General features: G+C 37.5%; 2 protein-coding genes across 7 annotated transcripts in view; one reads left to right on the top strand and one right to left on the bottom strand.

Annotated features, from left to right (window-relative positions):
- cacnb2b (calcium channel, voltage-dependent, beta 2b) overlaps positions 1-3,330 on the top strand; it is a 37,692-nt gene extending 34,362 nt beyond the window's left edge. For all 5 annotated transcript variants that reach the window (XM_005742488.2, XM_005742486.2, XM_005742487.2 and 2 more), the window contains one exon: positions 1,130-3,330. In XM_005742488.2, coding sequence (XP_005742545.1) covers positions 1,130-1,915 — 786 coding nt within the window. In that variant the 3' untranslated portion in view covers positions 1,916-3,330. The remainder of the gene's footprint in view (positions 1-1,129) is intronic.
- A 2,518-nt stretch (positions 3,331-5,848) lies between these two features.
- LOC102206499 (macrophage mannose receptor 1-like) overlaps positions 5,849-21,238 on the bottom strand; it is a 16,901-nt gene continuing 1,511 nt past the window's right edge. For both annotated transcript variants that reach the window (XM_013913247.1, XM_005742484.1), the window contains exons 4-32: positions 20,941-21,096; positions 20,033-20,143; positions 19,652-19,789; positions 19,377-19,553; positions 18,947-19,101; positions 17,973-18,086; positions 17,440-17,555; positions 17,156-17,304; positions 16,868-17,067; positions 15,894-16,012; positions 15,639-15,711; positions 15,408-15,561; positions 15,045-15,083; positions 14,636-14,799; positions 14,454-14,518; positions 13,195-13,295; positions 12,917-13,059; positions 12,667-12,772; positions 11,451-11,575; positions 11,238-11,285; positions 11,016-11,051; positions 9,639-9,741; positions 8,936-9,168; positions 8,571-8,736; positions 8,225-8,392; positions 8,021-8,137; positions 7,059-7,220; positions 6,612-6,635; positions 5,849-6,535 (exon numbers count right to left, since the gene is read on the bottom strand). In XM_013913247.1, the coding sequence (XP_013768701.1) occupies positions 6,321-6,535; positions 6,612-6,635; positions 7,059-7,220; positions 8,021-8,137; positions 8,225-8,392; positions 8,571-8,736; positions 8,936-9,168; positions 9,639-9,741; positions 11,016-11,051; positions 11,238-11,285; positions 11,451-11,575; positions 12,667-12,772; positions 12,917-13,059; positions 13,195-13,295; positions 14,454-14,518; positions 14,636-14,799; positions 15,045-15,083; positions 15,408-15,561; positions 15,639-15,711; positions 15,894-16,012; positions 16,868-17,067; positions 17,156-17,304; positions 17,440-17,555; positions 17,973-18,086; positions 18,947-19,101; positions 19,377-19,553; positions 19,652-19,789; positions 20,033-20,143; positions 20,941-21,096 (3,677 nt within the window). In that variant the 3' untranslated portion in view covers positions 5,849-6,320. The remainder of the gene's footprint in view (positions 6,536-6,611; positions 6,636-7,058; positions 7,221-8,020; positions 8,138-8,224; positions 8,393-8,570; positions 8,737-8,935; positions 9,169-9,638; positions 9,742-11,015; positions 11,052-11,237; positions 11,286-11,450; positions 11,576-12,666; positions 12,773-12,916; positions 13,060-13,194; positions 13,296-14,453; positions 14,519-14,635; positions 14,800-15,044; positions 15,084-15,407; positions 15,562-15,638; positions 15,712-15,893; positions 16,013-16,867; positions 17,068-17,155; positions 17,305-17,439; positions 17,556-17,972; positions 18,087-18,946; positions 19,102-19,376; positions 19,554-19,651; positions 19,790-20,032; positions 20,144-20,940; positions 21,097-21,238) is intronic.

The following is a 21,238-nucleotide window of genomic DNA, read 5'->3' as shown; positions in this document are numbered from 1 at the left end:
AAGTTGAAGAAATGAGATAGGCTTACCTCTGGTGAGTGAGATATTTTCAGACTCTATTGTCACTCCCGTGTAGCAGTGGAGATGAGTAGTTAGTACCATGTTTATCATGACTATAGTGTAATCTATGTAGAAACAACTTAATAGTGCTGTGAAACTTCCTGGGAAAATGACAGAAAACAGAAATAACACAGACTATATGAAGATAGACTAATACTGTAGTAGATACAAACAAAAGGCAATAGTTGGATTGATAGGCTGACCTACTTTTATTTAATTAAGTTAATTATCCCAAGCTAAGGCTATCAATTAAAACACATGTACTTTTCTTCTCTTCTTTGATGAATCTCTTAACATTTGGTGAAGTTGCATTTCTTTTTTACCATTGTCCTAACTGATTAAAATAAATATTTGTGGTGCAAACAGTTTAATATGTAAATGATTTAAAAAAGGAGTGTTGACTATGGAAATCAGGCTCATGCTTGCGCACATCTATACAGTTTCAACGATTGAGCTTTAAATAAAACAGCACCATTTCTACCTTTGTGCATATACTACATATATGTAGTTTTTACAGTAAATGTGGAAACTTTGTCTTTATTCACCAAACTGAAAATAGTTTTTTGAGGACAAAATACTGACAAAGAAAATAAAAGTCAAACATCAAAATAAATGTCTCACAGATCTTTGCAATACTTATTAAACAGTCGTGACCTGTAATGTAATGGAGGATTTAAGCTCTCCACCCTCCACTACATGCAAAAATAAGATATCTGTCAATTACAGCGACAGTTTTGACCAGATCATTAGATATAAGAAGATAAATATTATTCTAAGATAAAATGATGGTTTCCATCATGAATGACCATTTTAAACCAGTGATCCAGTTATACTAATGTAATCACAATTATCTTTTAATTCATGAGAATATTTTGTCTAAAAGTCATATTTTTAACTTTTTTGCCCCAATTACCATTTCAAGTTCTATAATTTATAATTCAAAAAGAACTTTCATAAAGATCTGTCCATAAGCTTTTCCTGGCCTATATTTGTAAGATGTATAATCTGTGATATACTGTAATGGTTATATTTAGTCAGAAAACACTATGTTTTTTCTTTCTTTTTTTCCTAGGATGAGCAGAAAAGCAAGAAGTCAGGTGCCCCTAAGAGGAAAGGCTCACGGGAGAACCATCTAGACCATGAGCCCCCTTCAGTCCCGGCTCAGGAGCAGACCGCTGAGGAGGGCCAGAGAGAGGAGGAAGAACGGCTCCTGAAGACTGAGCCAAAAAGACCCCAGCACACCCACCACCATCACCATCACCACCACCACCGGCGGACGGAGCACCACAGCCACGTCCAGCACAGCCAGACTTCAGGTGGCATGGAAATACAGTCGAGCAGGGATTACGCCTCAAGGCCTCCTCGAAGGTACATGCCCGAGGAGAGGGATGGTGAGGTGGACGATGTCCTAAAGGAGGACGAGGAGGAGATTTACTGTAACTTCCGGGTTCATAACCACCATCATCACAACAGTAACCACCAACACCATCACCACCACCACCACCAACATCATCGTGGAAACATCCAGCCATATGTTGGGGAGGACTACGAACAGGAGCACAATGAGCGCAACCGGCAGCACAGACATCACCAGCATATTCCACCACGGACACACCACACAACGGATCACTATACTGCACACAACCATCACAGCTACCACCACTACCCAGGCAGAGACCGGGAGAGAGACAGGGACAGAGACAGGGAAAGAGACAGAGATAGAGACAGAGATAGAGACAGGGATAGGGATAGAGAAAGACATAAGGACAGGGAAAGGGACAGGGATAGGGATCGAGGTAGAGATAGAGATAGAGACAGAGATGCTCGACAGTGGCACAGAGATTCCTATATACACTAGTGACTGTTGTTTCTACTCCAGGTTGATGCATGGAATTATGCTTCTCACCTTATAATGCACTAATGGGCAGGGCAGGTTATGTCTTCTTTGTAGTCAATGTTTCTCCTCATATTGCATTTTTTAAAGATTTACCCTGTCCCACATGCACACATCTAGTTCTTTCTTATTTTAGCTCTTGTAAGATAAAATTTTTTGTATGTTTTATCCTAAGTCTTACGGCTCCATACGTGTTTTGGCACAAACAGTGGTCAAGGTTAAACTGCATCAGAACACTCATGACTCGCTCTAGTCTAGTGTTCACGATAATAATTTCATATATAATTTCAGTATCCACTAAGGTTACTTTTTTAATTTGTCATGATCACAGCAGCTAATAGATTTGTCTGACCATCAGTCCAATATCGAAAGATGCTCAGTTTACAGTAATTCAGAATAGCAGCAACAACAAAAAACATGTATTATGTTTTGATTCAGTATACAGTAGCTGTGACATCAGACTAAAATGTTTTACTGTGACTTTGTTTTGATATTGTGAAACATTATTTTGTGTCAACTTGGTTCTTGAACCAAACAAAACAATCAGTTTGGAAATGTCACTTTAAGCTATGGGGAACTGCAATTTGAATCTTTAACATTTTATTGACTAAAGAGTAAATTTACTAATGTATAAAGTGGCAGGTTAATCAATTAAACTAAATCATTAGTTGCATCCCATTAATGTTTATCTCCCTTATCAGACAATTAACTAACTCATTAAATGCACAAAATGTGAAAGAAAAGTTACAACAATGAATGTTGCATTTTAGGATATTTTCTTCTACATATCTGCACAGTGAGATTTTTTTGTCTGATCAAATATTCATACAACTGTGGCGAACAACTGACTTGTGCATTTCGGTGTCACATCTTCATTTAAATTGGTGTGTCCAAAGACAAGTTATTTTAAACACTGTTATGAAAAGTCAAACTATTTTTCTACATGATTTGAGAGTGAAGTCACTACTTTACTTCCTACTTTTTACACTGGTGTACAAGCATATTTACTGACTTGTGTTTGCTGTGTCTGGAAGCATGAATAATCTTTTGGTGACACTGACCTGTGCTATATGCTGGATACTCTATGCATCTTCTTGTGATAAAATATATTGCTTGAATACAATCTCTATGCATTTGTACATACTTCATAATTGCCTTGTTAAGTAAATGTAAGGAGAACCAGAGAGCCTCTTGCACTGTTTGGTAAGACTTTGGTAGAACCACAGACTTTAACAAGACGGGATTGACTCTGTTCCTTTTAAGACTTTTTTTTGGCTATCTTTGTTTGTTTGTTGGTTGGTTTTGTACAGCATTCAGAAGTTAATTTCGACAAATATGCATTCTATTATTGAAAATCATTAAACTGTAAAATGTGTTAAATGACACCACACTCAATAATTACTGTCCACTGAATCTATCAGTGAAAGTTTTTTTCAAGATGAACTCAAGATCATCCAGCAGTATTGCAAGAGAGAAACAAGGTAACTTGCCCGAACACTTAAGGTCACGGGAACCAAGATGGACAAACATTTAAGCAAGCTCATATATATTTTTCATTTCATTTAAAACATCAAATAAACCAACAGAAAGCTAAACATAAATTCCTATCGCTACACTTTTCCTGGGTCTTATGGTACAACCACTAGACTAGGTGCCAAGAAAGAGAAAAGCGCGACTTATAATTTGTGTTTTGCTGATAAAATCCTGAGCAATATTGTCAGCAAATTATTTTTCCATTACAGTATTTGGAGAATTTTCTCTCAAGATAGTCGAATGGTTTAATGCACAGTATTTAAAGAGAAACAAAGTCAATGTAGAAAATGACACAGAAAACAGTGGGCACAATTTTCAGGTTCACGTGTTCCATTATAGATTTAATATGATAACGGTGGTGCTGCAAGAGAGTTCAATGTAGCTGTTGATTGTTTTACTATTGTTGTGTAGCATAACCTATAATATTGAAAATTGCAAAATAATGAGTAAAGTTTTAAAATAAATATGAAGTACAAAGAATAATACTTACATCCAAAGTACAGTATAGTAGAAGCAAAAGTAATAAATGTTGAGCTCATAAAAGAGGTCAAAGAAACAAAACTAAACTCAGGCAAACAACTGCAAACTTAACAAACCAAATGACTGCCCAAACAAACATAACTGACCTCAACAGGAAATGACGCAAGGGTATATATAATGGCTGATCAGACCACTATCACACATGAGGGGGTAAGTAAACAGAACACAATCATAAACCACAAAAACGATGCAGTACAGTCTAGTTTGTTAATAAACAAAGAAGAAAATCAAAACCACTAAGCCCTAAACTCAAATATTTAATCAAATACAAAGCATAGCAACATGCATAGCTCTAATTTCTAATTTTTTATTGGATTTGTTGACAGATCTGAGAACTGAAAGCTGCATAGAATTATGTTTCATAAGTAATAAGAGTAAATGTGAAGAAAATCATAGAGGACAAACTGTGAGTCTTCTGTGAATTAGATTTCTTGTACCCATCTATAGTTTCAGAGTTCCTTGATCTACGGTGCAATTGATTTTATTTGTCTTGTTTCTTTTTTGGGCATCTTTAATTTTTCAAGCTAAAGTTCACCTAATATAAAGTAAACAATAGAACAGTTACATTGCCCTACAATGCATGTTCGGTACATTTTCCCCATTGTGAGAAAGTGAGTTTTCTTTTTATTAAGTATTTTCACTGCTTCAGAAACAGAAACACTTGAATAAATTATTGCTAGTTTTGGTCTAAAACATGTTTTTCGGTCGCTCCTATGAATGCAACAGTGTATAATTTTAAAGCATCATGGTCTCTGAAACAAAACCTTTCATCAGAAGAATTCAATTACTGTTAGCGGTGAATAAACCAAACCACTTTTACAAGTTATTGCTTTGTTTTTTGGAAAAGAATGATCACACATTCAAGATAAAATGTGTGGTGACCCACTAGAGGGCTCCACTCACACCCAAGCTGGGAGGAAAGATTCTGCTGTGTTTTGGCGCAATATGCTCAGTTCATGTTTGGAGGTGAATAAAGTTGGAGTGTAAAACTAGAGCTCCTGTGTCGTGTGTCACATGCCTCCATAAATGTTATTTTCCATTTATATCCAATGAAGAAATACTAACCTAACCAGTAGATAAATGTAATGGGTGTATAAAATAAAGCATTTTTGCTAGTTAAGTAGTCAAAGGAGCTTGCAAAGAAAAGCGTCTGGACTTCTTTAAGTTGCTTGAAGACGTTTCACCTCTCATCTGAGAAGCTTCTTCAGTTCTAAGGTCAAATGGTGGAGAGTCCCAGATTTAAACCTAGTGGGAGTATCCCCCCACAGAGGGACAAAAGGACCCCCCGATGATCCTCTAATCGTCTGAGCCAAGGTGTGAAACTGGGTGTGGGTCTCAATCAGCCAGGGTTTCGGATGAGCTCATTGTGAAACCTGGCCCCACCTTATCATGCGAATTCCTGAGGTCAGATGGCCCAGGATGTGAGTGGGCGTTCAGGCGTCTGGGGAGGGAACTCAAAACTGGATTATAGATGGCAGACAGTTGATGTCGTAAACCACCGCCTCTGTTCAAAGATGGTCGCTCACAGTGGACATAGATGGCTTCTTTCACTCCTCTTTCAAACCATCTGTCCTCTCTGTCCAAAATGTGAACATTGGCATCCTCAAAAGAGTGTCCTTTGTCCTTTAGATGCAGATGGACTGCTGAGTCTTGTCCTGTGGAGGTGGCTCTTCTGTGTTGTGCCATGCGCTTGTGAAGTGTCTGTATGGTCTCTCCAAAGTAGAGGTCTGGGCATTCCTCGCTGCACTGTACTAACTAGTGTAACCAGACATTATGCTGAGACATTGTAAACTAAGCAAAGGAAGTACTAGAATAAATCCGATGAATCTTTTGGCAAAAGTGAAACCGATATTTTATTCTTGTAAATAACTTTAATCAAATTGTTTCATTTCCTGTGATAGAGGTCTGTCGTAGATGTGATCAAGATTTCAAAGACAAAATGGATCAGTAGGACACGTATGTGGCAGTGTTTGCATTATTTACAATCAAATGCACATCCCAACTTTAGTTAACACACAAAAATCAATCTATACCTATCCATGTAGAGCTATTCTAACATTTATATTTGTAAAAAAATGAAAAAAAAATGTATGGATTAAAATTACTGATCAGTTATCTTTTAATTGGGAGTTTTTATTATTTAAAAAAAAATCAAATAAGATTATCTGAAAATATGCCACTTACTGCTAACTGACTAAATAAAAGTAAATTTTCTAAATCAGAGCTCTATTAGATTATGCAGGTATACACATTAAACAGTTAGTTGTGAGTTCTCATCATATGCATTTGATACCAATTAATTTTCACCCACCACACCAGCCTGGACCTGTTCATTGTTAAAGAACATCGGGTTATCAAAGGTAGTTAAGTTTTCAGAGATGGACTGGCAGATACCAGACTTTTTCAACAGGAAGATGATGATGACTATCCCTATGGCAGTCACAGTAATGCCAAGCAAAACCTCCAAAACCATGTGGCCATTGGCTTTAGGATCCTCTATAGAAGAACTTGCTGTATAGATTGAGCACATAGATTAGTCCAACTAAATTATAAATGTAAGACAAATATAAAAAAAGACACAACTTACCAATTGTTGTTGGTGCTTGTAATACTAAAAAGAAGATTTAAAAAAAGGTAAAAATTTCTGTGTCACTGCAGGGACTGGTACTGTAATGCTAAATCAATTGAAACTAGTGCTGTCAGTGTTAATCTTGTTAAAATGTTGTTAACGCCATAACTGCATTAACATGGCAAATCTCCGTTAGCGAGTTAACGCGGATTGCCCCGTGTGAGGGCTGCACGGTGTCAACGCGTTAGCGCAGTTAGGTTGTTAACGCATTAGCGCCATGCAGCTCCTCCCACACGGCGATCCGCGTTAACTTGCTAATGGAGAACTGCTGCATTAATGCGGTTATGGTGTTAACGTCATTTTAACGAGATCAACGCTGACAGCACTAATTGAAACATGTTGTTAAGTGTATGTGTTGCACATTTGTGCTATTACAAAACCATTTCTTTTTATTTCTGGACTTACCTTTAGGTGCTTTACAAATAAATCCCTTGCTATTATACACCCTTCCTGTTGTCCAACTCCCATCTAGAGATGCAATTGCTCCATAGGTTCCAATACCGCCAGGCTCATTTGGACCCCAGTTAACGAAATCAATGGCTGTTTTATCCAACCATTTCCACAAGCCTAGAAACAAACAGAATTTCTCTTTTGCTCTAGTTCAGTTGCAAGAAAACTGGTACTTTATTTTTACTCTTGCAATAGGAAATATGTATGAAGGGGAATAACTTGAAAAGTTACATTAATTAGCCACTTCAGAGCAGTAGAAGTGACTGAAAACACAACACTAGCACCTTAATGCTCCACTACCAAATGTTCATAGTTGTGTTTGGCAGTTTGCTTTTTTCCCCTCCTTCTTAATGGTCAACAGGTGACGAGTCATCGGTAGCCAAAAGAAGTGTGGATGTCTAGAAGTCTGAAGTAATCACTGAGTTTGTCTCAATTGTTTGTTTCATGTCTTTCTGAATGCAACATGAAACATTAATCATTTGGGGAAATTTGATCTCTGGGGATCTGACCAAAGGCTGGTCTACCTTGTAAGTAACAAGTCACTGCAGAGAGTCCAGGAAAATCACTTTCTCAATCACAGCAACCTGTCACTAATCACATGTTATATTAAAACACTAAGATTGTGTTAATTAACACTCAGCTTGAATCTTCAGCATGGGACCGAATCAGAATCAGAGAGACTTTATTTATTGCCAAGGGGCAATTAAGATACAACAGAGCAGCGTGACATTGAAGATAAGGACAGAGCATAAACAGCCAATAAGAATGAGATAATAAATACACTAGTACCAGACAGACTAACCAGCTATTCTATGTCACGGTTACAATTACAATTTTCAGTTTATGTGTTCTGTTTTTATTTATCTTCAAGTATACATTAATATTTTTCCATGAAAGAGTGGAAAAAATGACTGTACCTTTGTGAGTCTGATACATGCCAATCCAGAAAAGGGGTTGGCTGTCTTTAAATACTAGCACGTTGTTAAAAATGAATCTTTGCTCAGCAGGATTTTCAATGCTGGTTAGAGTTCCACCTTGACCAACAAAAGATAAACAAACTGTTAAATCCAAACACAGCTGATGGACTGGGAATTTGCATTACACCATTCCCATATCTTTACCATATCTTATACATAGTGCAGATGCATCTCCCCAGTCAAAACTTCCTTTGACAAAGAGGTAACAATAACCCTTGAAGGGTATCCAGGTATAACCAGTTCTTGATGCTGGGTCTTCAGGGCAATTTCCTGGAAAACTGACTGATTCTGTTGACTCTGTTGGTGGAACATCTGTGAATTCAAAAGTAACCAGATATATAGTTTAGATCCAATGAGCATTCAAGCATCTTTAATTGGTACTGATATACAATAAACAAACTATGTCAGATCTAAAATAGGGAAATAAAAAAAAATAGTTCATAGCACCAGAAATGTAGGATCTCTTTATCAGATTTTACATGAGCCCTACCTGTAGACTTCATACAAACACTGGCCATGTTGTGAGCACAATCAGCAGTCTTCCATTTTCCATTTTCATTATTCACATACACACAAGATTGTTTCATTTCTGGTTCAAATCGATCCCAGTTGGAAAAGGTCATTTCCCAGCCGTCAATAGGTCTGAAATATCCAGTCTGAAGGAAAAAGATGAAGATGATATATAACATGCTCCATGCTTCACTGCTTCACTGGGTGAATGGGTTAAAGGCAGAGTGTAAATTCCCTACAGGGGATTTATTAAAATCAGGTACATTAGCAAAACTAAATAATTACGCAAACATTTACATTAGTAAAGTTACAAGTAGATTAGGTGAAACCATTTGTGTGCTGTACCTGCTTTTTGTTCAGTCCAATCCACAAAGGACCTTCCATTTCCAAAGCCATCAGCTCAACATAGACCTGTGACCACTCATTTCGCAGGCTAGCCAGGTTAGCGCCATCAAGCTCACAGTACTTTTTGGCTGAATCCCAGTTCATTTTCTGAGTAACAACTTTGATTGAATCATTAAGTATTTTCACATAGCCATTGTTAGCTGTTGGTTCAGGGGAGTCTGGGAGAGATGGATCTGTGCACAGTAAAAATAAATAAAATAGTTAAAAAACTTAATTCAATTTTAATTTGCTTCATCTATGTTTGAAGGCTAGAATATTGTTCTGCTTCCGAGAAGAAATTACTTATTTGCCCAATTGTGACACTATTCTGTTGGAATAAGGCTAGATTTTAAAAAAAAACTGAGGAGCACTAGGAAATACTACATTCAAGACAAATAATACAAAGCATGAACTTAAATCATCTCTTAAATTCAAAATAAAAACTCAAAACATTGATTTGAAGACCCAGGACCATGACACAAAATGCACTGATAGTTAGTCAAACATTTTTTTCCAAACAATTTCAACACAATAGAGCACCTTAGGGATATGTTGGAACAGGAGGAGCTACATACATAGAGCTACAGCATTTTTCTGATACACTACATTATAAAAATACAATTAAATAAATATATATAACAAGCATTTGAAAATCTTGGCTCACCAAGATTACGAAGACAAATATATCCATTTTTGTCACTGCAGGACCTTTGGTCCCATTTCCCAATACCAGTGGTACGATCAGTTGTCATCACAGCACATCCTCTCTGGTGAGACAGACAGAAGGAATAGAAATAAAGAAACTAAGGTTATATCTGGATCTGTTTTGCTGGCCTTACTTTCCATATTTATGGTTTGTGTTTATTGCCAATACACTACTGTGAACAATTTCTTTAATTCATTATTAACCCTTATATACTTTTCAGGTCAAATTTGATGTGTTTTGACATTTGACAGGAGAAATGTCCTAAATGTCATTATTTTATTATGACATTTGATGACTAAACAAAAATAATACTACTTTAATTTTTTCTCCTTTTGGGGGGGGTGGGGTGTGGTTATTTATTATGTTTTGAATGTTGTACAGGTGCTACGAATTTTTGAACATTGAAGCTGTTCCAGGTCAATGGGGGTGTCAAAATTCATAGGCTGCATCTTCCTGAGGCCGCATTTGTAGGCCGATTACATCACAGCGACGTGACAAAGGCTGTCCAAATTCATAGACTCCTCCAAATGCAGCCGCCAAATGCGTCCTCCTTTTCCCCAGATTTGAAGGATGGGTTGGGTGTATCCTTCGTGGCCTACCATATCCCAGAATTCATAGCGCAGCCCAGCCAATTCCAGTTTCCAACAATGGTGGCAGCTACTTATTTTTAATATTACTCTTTTTACTCTTTCCAGGTCACAAAATATTTTTTTTTACATATTTCCAGGCTTGAATGTAGCTGTGTAAACTTCAAATATCTGCTCGGTTTATCAAGATATCACATATTTGCAAAAGTGCTCCGACGTTTTTTGGAGACGTCTGTTACCCACCAGCTCGATAGCTAGCCAGGGCGAGAACAGCGAACTCCCGGCACATCGTTTTCAAACCCCCTGCGGTCTTTCGCTACTCAAGTTAAACATGAGAGAAAGGGACCTTCTGGTCAATAAAGGATTAGGCTGCACAGTATCTCTGCTGTTCCTAGGACTGCGTTGTTCTAACCTGAGATCTCGTATGTTGTTTCTGGGATCTGACGCACATACTCGCCAAGTTTGGGGGTCACTGCCCCGGGTGCCCTATACTATGGCTGGTTGGTTAGCCATCACCAGTTTGCCTGTCTGTATCTGGAAGTCCCAGACTTCCAGTTATGTGATGGATTGCTCATCCATTCCAGATAGACTATTTATCGTGCTAAATTGAGCTTTATTCAAAATTATTATTGTATCAATACTATGATGGAATTCTTGGTCTGGATCAAGATATAGAATACAAATAGTATGCAAGGGTAAATAATATTAACTGTTTTTTTTTTCAATGTGGCATAAGGAGAGTAGTTACCCTGGCATCTCTTGAGAAATAACCACGATGATCTCTCTGCAATGAAAATTAGGATATGAACTAGAGTGATATTTGAATATAAGGAGAAAGTATATTACATATAATGACAATTAAATAAAAAGCTCAATGTATCATGTGCTAGAATCATTAACTACACCAGACCTTTCTGTGAGTTGTAACAAATTAAGTGTTATTGCACCTTCCAGTTAAATAATCAAGTACCTCATCCTCATCATCCGTAAAAAACATCCAGTGCCCAGTCATCTGCAACTGAAGACTGGTACGTTAAACATGCTTAACAATGCACAGAAATACAGTGTATACAATTCAGATGCATACAAATGACTATAATGCTAATATTTTTTTGTTGTGGTAAAGTAGGAGGAATAACAAAACTGACAAGGTTAAACTTCAAGTACACTGATGACCACTCACAGAACGCCAGTTGGTGTACCGCACTGGTTGTCCATCGGTCCAATAAAATGAATAACCAAGCAAATAATGTAAACCGATCCAGAGGTCTGTTGTAGGCGCGTCCAACATTTTAGAAGTCAAAAACACTAGAAATAATATAAAAAACAGACATTGTTTTGTGTTTGTCACAAATATATACTTATTTTGAATTTCATGTTAGCAGTTTAAATTAAGAAAATGGTAGGACAGGGCACTGTTGAGCACTGTGTGTCATCATTTACATTTATGGTTTTACATTATGGAGCCCTGCTCTCAAAAACTGACATAGATGTAACACTGCCTGTGTAGCTGGATTTAAGAAATAAGTGCTTAAAATTAAACTTTAAAAACACGTTTACTGCCATCTTCTGACAGTATGGAATGTTACATGACCAGTTTGGTTGGTTGGTTGTGGTCAATAGACTTAAATTAGTTTATGTTAGCTAACTAGTAACAGAACCAGTAATTCAAGAGAAAATAAAACTAAAAATCAGTTTAAGGGGATCACTTTTGTGCTGTCCCTGGCTGCAACTGCAACAAGGAGTTTTATGTTAAGAGACTGAGGATATACTGTCCACTTTTACTCTCTATTTTGTTAGCAGTGAAAGGCTGTATGCTGTTTGGCTAGCTGGACTGATGCAGGAAAATCCACCTGTTAGCTGTAATGTTCAGGCTTAGAAAGCACTTTATGAATGAGGACAGGGTGGAGGAAAGTCTCTGTGAGTCAGGTGACAGGTGGCTCACCAGACCAACAAACTGGAGTCAGTAAATTATTTTTCCTTGTCTGGCCAAGTGTATCCAGCAGCGCAATAAGCTGACGTGATCAGCGCTATTTTATGCAATAAAATAGTCTCTTGTCCTACACACCTCTAGACAGTTTACATCACAGGTTACTACATGCACATCACACAAAAGCATAACTATGTTTCTTAATGAAGCATGATTGGGAAACCCATCAGCATGTCTGCAGGGAAAATGTATGCGATAAAGAAAAGCAACCAAAAAACTGAGGGGATCAGAGGAAAAGATGCCACACTTTATGGACACACTTTCATGTGTCCACTACATATTTTTCCTGGTAACATAAAATACATCTTTCTATTAGTATGACAGAGCATAAAAGCACAAATAAGGAATGGGTTCAGACCTTTTGACTCCTTTGTTATAAAAGAGAATGTATAATATAAAAAGGACAAACCTTGTACATGCTTTGAGAGAATAGAGGCCAGATTTCCTCCTTTGTTTTTGCATTGTGTTCTTGCTCCTTCCCACGTCTCTAATTCCCTGCTAATGATGCTGTAACACTGTAGTTGAAAAATGATCAGCTTGTGATACTTCAGATTTGCTCATTCTTATGCATAACTGTAGTTTTTAAAATGCAGTGTTATAACGCACTCATGAGTTACATCACATTTCTTTAGGAGACAATATTTAGGAGCGACTCTGACCTTTGAATTAAATTTTTTCCAGTCCTGTGGGCAGCCACCCTTTGGAAGAACAGTTGGTACCACTGAAATGTGCTCGGGCATTGAGCTATTGCGTTTACAAATGAAGGAAAGCTGAAATCCACAGTTATAATCATGCCATAACCCTGTGAGCCGATTCCAAATATAAAATATTTTTTTGTAATTGAAAGAATAAATATGTAGATAATGGACTTCATTGGTGTTTTATACTCATGTTAATATTTGGATGAAAGCTAGTGAAAATGTATCAGCTTACTCACCCCTAGAGGGAGTAATAGCCACACAGTTCTCGTCATTGTTCTGAAAGTTGGGCTGATTTTCACTCCACGCTTGAAAGACGACTGGAGAATCATCCATCCAGCTTTTTGAAACACAAATTTTCAAAAACATAAATGTGCATACCTTCTACACTCACTGTGTGTTAGGAACAATTCAATTCAAAAATCTTTAAATAGTGCCAAATCACTTCTCATTAGGATGACCAGTCTAAACTATAGGATTTATCAAAAAAGGAAACTTCTAGTTTAGTTTTAAGTGTACTCCTAAAAGCAAAAAAGAGTTTCCACATCATGAATCAGTATTCCCATCATGTAATGGCTGCCTCCATCAGGATAATGAGCCATGTCACAAAGCTCAAATCATCTCAAGCTGGTTTCTCGAACTTGAAAGTGAGTTCACTGTACTCAAATGGCCTCCGCTGTCACCAGCTCTCAGTCCAATAGAACACTTTGGGATGTGGTTGTGTGATTTTATCATGGGGAAAGAAAAACAGCAAAAGTAAGAGAGAATTAACGATGATGTTTATCAAATGTGAAGCGTAGTTTCGAACTTTTTTTGCTGCTGGTTCAGTAAATTTTGGTTGGATAGTGACAAAACCCTGACCGACATCTCACAGATTCTGATGCCTAATTTTCAAATTGCAAATAACACAACACAGTGTTCAACAGGTAATATCGGCTATATGTCAACTATTTTTGTTAAGTTTCTTTCTCTTTTTACATTTTTATGTAATTTACTTAGAATGAGAATTTGCATATTAATGTTCAAGGCAGTCTAAGGAGCTTGGAAAGAAAAGCGTCTGGACTTCTTTAAGCTTCTTGAAGACATTTCACCTCTCAGCCGAGAAGCTTTTTCAGTTCTAGGGTTAAATGGTGGAGAGTCCCAGATTTAAACTCTGTGGGAGTAACCCACCAAAGAGGGACAAAAGGATCCCCTGATGATCCTCTAATCACATGAGCCGAGGTGTGAAAACGGGTGTAGGTCACAATCAGCCAGGGTTTCGGGTGAGTTCATTGTGAAACCTAGCCTCACCCTACATGATTGGGTGGGGCTAGCCCATTGTTCATTAAGTAGTGCTGCTTTCAGTCATTATGCAAATGTACTGTTTATGAGGTTGGTGAAACCTGCAGTCAGCTGAGACTGAAGAAGCCACTTGGACATTTCTCCCACTGAAAACGCTCTGTACAACAGAATCAACTTTTTGGAATTTACTTAGAAACATTATTTGTTTTATACTCACGCAAATGTTCCATCAAGATCTACAATGAGGCCAATCCAGTAAGGGTGATGACCTGTGTCTTGTATCTAGCCCAGATATGTAGAAAGGAGGCTGAATCAGAAATATTTAACTTGTAGCATGACCTGAACTTAAATTCTGTGGAAATGGATGCTAGTAGTGTAGTACAGTATGTTGCTGCTCACCAGTTTCCATAGAAAGACCCTTTCAGCTTCACTGCTGATAGTTACCAAGTCACTATGCCTCTGCTGACAGTACCGACGAGCATCTTCCATGCCCATCTGATTTCTGTTAATATAATACTGATTCCTGTTCCATTCAAACCACCCATCTGATGTTTTATTATAGCCTGGAAATAGATCAAAACTTGCAATATGGATTATATTCACTATAACTGTTGTTTTTTTGATTTGTTGTTTTTTTAGGAAGACATAGTGGTTGTGTGGTTGAAAATTTAGTGGACTGAACAACAGATCAGCTATAGGTTTTAAAAAGTTAACCCACAATTGTAAGCTTTATTGTGCTTAGAAGAACAAAAAAAATGGAGATAAAGGTGATTTTCTTCAGGTTTGATGAAAAAAATGCCAGACTTACTTGGAGTGACGGGGTCTGGAGGCGGATTTGGGGTCATTCCTGTATTGTTATAAAATCATTTAAAAACAGTGCACTGGACAGAGAATTCGAGGTTCTGCAACACAGCTCTAAGCAGAGAATATGTTAAGAAATATGACTGTGCATCCTAGTGTTCAAGAACATGGGTACTAAACCAAGAAATTGTGCATATAGGAACAAACCAATCTGTACACAAAATCAGCTCCCAAATAAAGATTTTATCAATAGTTTGATGTTTACTCCAAAATCTGAGGACAATAAATCTTAGGAAGACATTGTGTGAAAGTTACTCTCACTGAGTTCACCTTCAACAAATGCATAAATGTGTTTGGTTAGCAATTTCACCTGCACGGATCTGGCACAGCCATTCGCTGTATTTCTCACAGTGTATGTCGCTCCAAGATTGTCTTCTGAATATGCGCTCTGGTTTCATTTCCACACAAGACTCAACATTATTTTTATTGTTTGGCTCTCCAATCTTCCATTGTTGGAAATTTAGCTTTAAAAAGAAGGAAACAATGAAAAAAAGTTATTTAATTGCATCTTCTGAATAATGCATAAAAATGAACAACTTACTGGAGTTCCGTCGCTCCATACATAACCTGTGTCAGGATCTGGGGCACTAAGTCCAATCCAAGCTGCTTGTAATCTGTAATAGAAATTTACATTATTGATATAAACTTAAAAAATAATTGTTAGACATTTTCCAACTCATTAGTTATCTGAAGAAATACTGGCATTGTATTATTATTATTATTATTATTATTATTATTATTATTATTATTATTATTATTATTATAACAACTAGTTCTATTTTCTTTTATACTGTACCTAGGTACGGACTGAAGCTCAACAGAACTGTGGATGCTGAGCAGGTCTCCTCCGATAGCCCTGCAGTAAACTTTGGCTTCAAACCAGGTCTTCTTTTGTATAGAATACCTATCAAACAACTTAACACCAACCGGCATAAAGATGCTCAGTGTGATTTGGTAATGTCAAGGTCACACAACTTTTATATACTGTGCAAAGGCTAAGATGTTGTATTCACGTGGGGTGATCAAAAGGTTACTGGACTTAAACATTAAAAAATATTACCCAATTAAATTTTTGTCAGGCTGCTGTTTTTAAATTGTTTTCTGGAAGTGCTGTTCTGATCATACACACTGTGCTCTCTGCAGTTTCAACTTAGACCTTAAACTTGCACAAACAGCAAAAAACAACTTCTGTTTTAAATTGGTGCAAATGTCTTACAAAAAGGATCAACACAGCTGATGGGAGCTGGGTCTGCTGCTATGACTGAGCAGTTTTCTGCAGGTTTTAGCTGAACAGTTTCCAACCACAATGACAGACTGCCGTGTGAAGAGCGAGACCAGAATTACCTGAACTGTAGCCTGAAACATGGTGTATGCTAGCATGCTAGCGTACACTACTATAGCGAGCCCTGAAAAACACAGCGGCACTTTGGCCGTACCAGCATAATCTTTGCTTGCCAACTTGAAACATTCCCAATTTTACCTCGCTGGAACATTGTCCACTTCGCAAAATGTAAAATTAAGTTGAGTATCACAACTGGAGGAGACCCAGCATGCACTGCAGAGTTACAAGCACAAAGGAAGATCACAGGACTGCAATGAAGTGATGTGAAAATAGAAGCTGGTTTAAAAGGGAGATTTAGCACATTTAAATCACTTTTATTGATCTATACTGGGAACTTTTTGATGACCCTTCATATATAAGTATATGATCTTGTCTTTAGTATGAGTTAGGACAACCTGATCAAATTAAGTTTTTCCTTGAGATTGTACCTTAAAACACCGGTTACTAAACCCCAGGCGAGTCCAGCCAGATGCACACTCAGGAGGGAAAAGAGTGGGTGGTGGAGGGGTTAAAACTGCCCCCTCGGCTAGGTGCTTACAGATGTATTTCTCCTTATTTGTGCAGGGCACCACATCCCAGAGGCCAGCAAAAATCCCAGTTTTCATCGCAACACAACCCTGTCTGTTCCCTTTCATTGTCAGAGAAATAATAAAAAATTTAGTTGTGAGGCTATGTTCTGCAATGTCTTACTGACGGAGTTAAATGTGTCACCATACCTGGCATTTCAGCATTCCAGTGTGTGAATCTCACTGAGTCTGTGTTGGTCCATACAAATTCTTCAGTATTTTTCTGGTTTGAAAGCCCCAGCCAAAAGTGTTTCTCTGGTCGCATCCCCACCAAGCTTACAAGAAATGCATTATCCACCCTGAAAATAATTTCAAGAGTACAGCCATTTAAAAAGCTTCAAAAGTTGATGTGATTATTTATGTTTGTTTTTCGTTCACATTATGTTTTGTGCGCTCAAAACATATGGAATAAAGACATGTAAAACAAATCTTACCCATTTGAAACATCAGCTAAGTAAGAAAGGGAACCTTTACAGTCATCTTTAGCTTCATCAAATGTTTTAGTCTGTATTCCTATAAAGTAGCAGTATGAGCCGTGTCTCCTCCACCCCTGGTTTGATGGAAAAGAAGATCATGAAGAAACACTGTAAATGATTCAGATTTTTAACAATGACAAGGAAAAGGAGATTTTTTTTAAAGCTCAGTTATGGTCAGTTCTTATTATGACCCAGCAGCTGTGTGGGGCTCCCACGAGTAATAATATGGAGCTTGAAATGAGTGAACAGGTTCAATGGTATTTGTCAAACATCGGTCATGTTAAAAATGACTGTCAACACGCTCAAGCAACCCAGTCCACTAACTTTCACCTAATTGTCTCATTGTACGAAATTATTCTTTAGCTTTAAATTTTGCAGAAAACAATATTCATTTAATTAAATAATCATTATTTCATGCAACCTCAACCCCAACCTAATAACTTCACAATTCTTATGGTGTATTTTTTAAACAAATTCATAATTATACCCACATTTTTGCAGCCTGTGTTTTGCTCCACTTCCTCTCCAGATGGTCTTAAGGCACTCATCTTCTTACAAATAAAGCCATGTTGCTCCTCGCATACACGATCTGCCCAGTTTCCATTCTGTAACAAAGTACCATAAGTAGATCTGGAAGTACTGGTATTGGTATTTTTTAAACTTCACAAATTTAATGTCATATGTTAATGTAAATATTTATTGTATATGCTGTGCATTGTGTGTTCAGTATAGTATGTTGGAAAACAAAGACAGTGGTACAGTCTACAGTGTGCTTATGGACTGTTATATTTATTGCACAAAAGAGAGCGCGCTGATAAAGTGCAAACTGCATCCGGGACAGAAAAAAATGTATAACGCTCCTGACACAACTCACGCTCTTAGCAAACACCTGCACAGAAAGCAGATTGACCCCAATCCGGCAGGCAGAATCTGAGCTTCAACAGGTAACAAAAGTAATGAGAAGATGATTACACTGATCAGAACAAAGAAGGGAAATAACTCCAACATGCACAAACATCTGACCACACAGTGTGCACTTAATTTGCATGACTATAATGTTTTTGATATACTGCTCAGCAATGGTGGTGACTCTCAAAGCAGAGCCAATGAGAACCCGAAAAGAATTGATAAGAGAATCGACAAGTAATCGAATCAATGAGTAATATTGATAATGGAATCTGAATCACAAAATTATTATCTATTTCCATCCCTAGTGTTCGGAAATGCTCTACAGCCTCAGGTTGTATTGTATTGGTTATTGAATATTTGAGTTACTGTTGTCTTCTCAAAGTAGACAAAGCTGAAAGCATTCATCATCATTTTTGTTTTCCATTCTGATGCTCTGTTTAAACTTCAACGGCTCCCTATAAATGCACTGAGTTGCTGCCAAACTGCCTAATAAAGTGGCCAGTGAGTGTAGATTGAAGTCATATGTGCACCGTATGCACTCGATGATGCTGCGTACCTCTCCACGCATGAGAACACAGTCTTTTATTTCAGAAGACACAGCTGGTTTCCCAAACTCCCAGCTGGTGAAGGCGACAGTCGAGTGGTCAGACCAGTCAAATAACCCCTCTGTCTTCCTGTCATTCATTCCAATCCAAAGCTGATCAGTGGATGCTGCAGACGTTGGTTAAAAACAAAAGGACATTTTTGTATTTTTCCAAATCTACAATTGGATTACATGCATGTTAGAAAACATGCTCCATACAGTTTGCTTGTTTTTATTCATGGTTGTAAATCTTTTGAATAACCTCAATGGTCTTTATATTTTTCTGATGTCAAAATATTGATTCAAGGAATAGAGACCAGCACCTGAGGATTTACAGGGATTTTTTGTTTTAATTATTTGTTCCTTAACAATGATCCTTTTTAAAATAAATATCCATACATACTATATCCAAGCTGAGAGATGATGAAGCTTTGGTCCTCCGCACTGTGGATGCTCACTAAGTCTCCTCCATCCTGGTGGCAAGCTACCTGAGCCTCAGACCATGTTTTCTGAGCCTGATTCCTGTGGAAGCAGTGGCCATTGTAGTGTATCCAGGGGTTTGAACAAAAACCTGTCCCAGCTGATCATAAATAACAAAGTAATAAAATAAGTGTTGAGGAATATTTCAGTTATGCTATAACCAAAATCTGAAGGAAAAAAAAAGATATTTTTATTTACCTCGTGTAGGAGCTTCTTCAGCTTCTTTACTGTAGCAGATGTAGCCCAGTTTATTGCTACAAGGTAAACTTTGCCAAAGGTACCGTACACTAGGATCAACAACTGCACAGTTGTATCCCGGATTAGGAAGTGGATGTCCTAAACATGATGATAGATATACTTTACATGTTAACTCTACAACAGTCTTATACCGGGGCTCCAATTTCTATCTTTCTTTTTGCAGATGCATTTCAGTTTTTTTCAGTTAACAAATTGTATATTTTCTATTAATATGTTTTATTGTTGCCGTCATAGAGAGTCAGGCTGTTCTGCCTCTTTCATGTCTTTATGCTAACTTAAACAGCTGTTTTACCAGTAATCTGCTAGAATATATTATATCACCTGAGTCCCATTTCATGTAACGGTAAGGCCTGCCATTTATCCATTTCCAGCCATGTTCTGGATCTAGGATCAGTCCAATCCAAAGTGTATTGCCCCCTTTCCATAGCAGTGCTGTTGGAGCCATTGAGTACAGAAATGAAAAAGAAAAAATGTCTTTCACTTTGCGTTAAATAAATCTCTAATTGTAACCGCTATCATCCCTGTTGGACAACATCTCCCACCCCACGCAGGAGACTCTGACAGCACTGAGCAGCTCCTTCAGTGGCAGTCTGCGGCACCCACGATGTGGGACGGAGAGATTTCGCAGGTCTTTCCTCCACACTGCTGTCAGACTCCACAACAAAGACTTCAACTGATCAAACACACACATCCACACATGTGCAATAGCAATAACACTAAGTGCAATACTCTTTCTGGCATCGTTGTATTATAGTGTATATTGTATATATTATCTTATGGATATATTATTCCAGTGTTTTTTTCTTCTAATTTTTCTATGCAACTTTGCATTGTCCACTGCTGTAACAAAACAAATTTCCCACGCGTGGGACTAATAAAGGTTATCTTATCTTATCTTAACAATAATCAAAACTAGTGTTAATGTTCTTTTTTTTAAATGATGGGGGGAAAATCATGTAATTCATAACACAAAGATAAGAGATAAGAAAAGATAAGATAAACTCTGATTAGTCACACGTGTGAAATTTGTTGAGTCACGACAGAAAGTGGACAGTGCAAAGTTACAGGGAGCAACAGTCAAGAAAAACAATGGAATAGAATAAGATAAAAAGAACAATATACTATATAAAATAGAATAAAATACTATGTTTGGATACATATACTTTACAGGAGTTGAAGTATGCACATAAATACATGATCACTTTTTCAGTGTGTCCGAGGCACATTACCTGTGATATAAGCCTGCTCGTGAGGATCATCGATGCTGAGAAGGGAAGCTCCCTGCTGTTTGCAGCTGACTTGTGCCTGGTGCCAAGTCAAAGCTGACTGTATGTTAAGCTGGTAATACGCTCCCGTTGTTGGGTGCATATTCCAGTCTTCCTTGGCTGTATATACAAAATGCATATATGTTTATAAGTCAAACTCATTTTAGATCATGGGTAACTTTAATCTTTAATGGGCCTAACCAGTGAAACTCAACTTTCCTTCAATGCAATTCAAATATTATAGAAAAATTATCTTTTTTTT

The sequence above is a fragment of the Pundamilia nyererei genome, unplaced genomic scaffold, assembly GCF_000239375.1.
Source record: "Pundamilia nyererei isolate P.nyererei 1_Seehausen unplaced genomic scaffold, PunNye1.0 scaffold00121, whole genome shotgun sequence".
NCBI lineage: Eukaryota > Metazoa > Chordata > Actinopteri > Cichliformes > Cichlidae > Pundamilia > Pundamilia nyererei.
The sequence above is the reverse complement of the archived record's forward strand: the minus strand, read 5'-3'. Positions and strand labels throughout refer to the sequence as shown.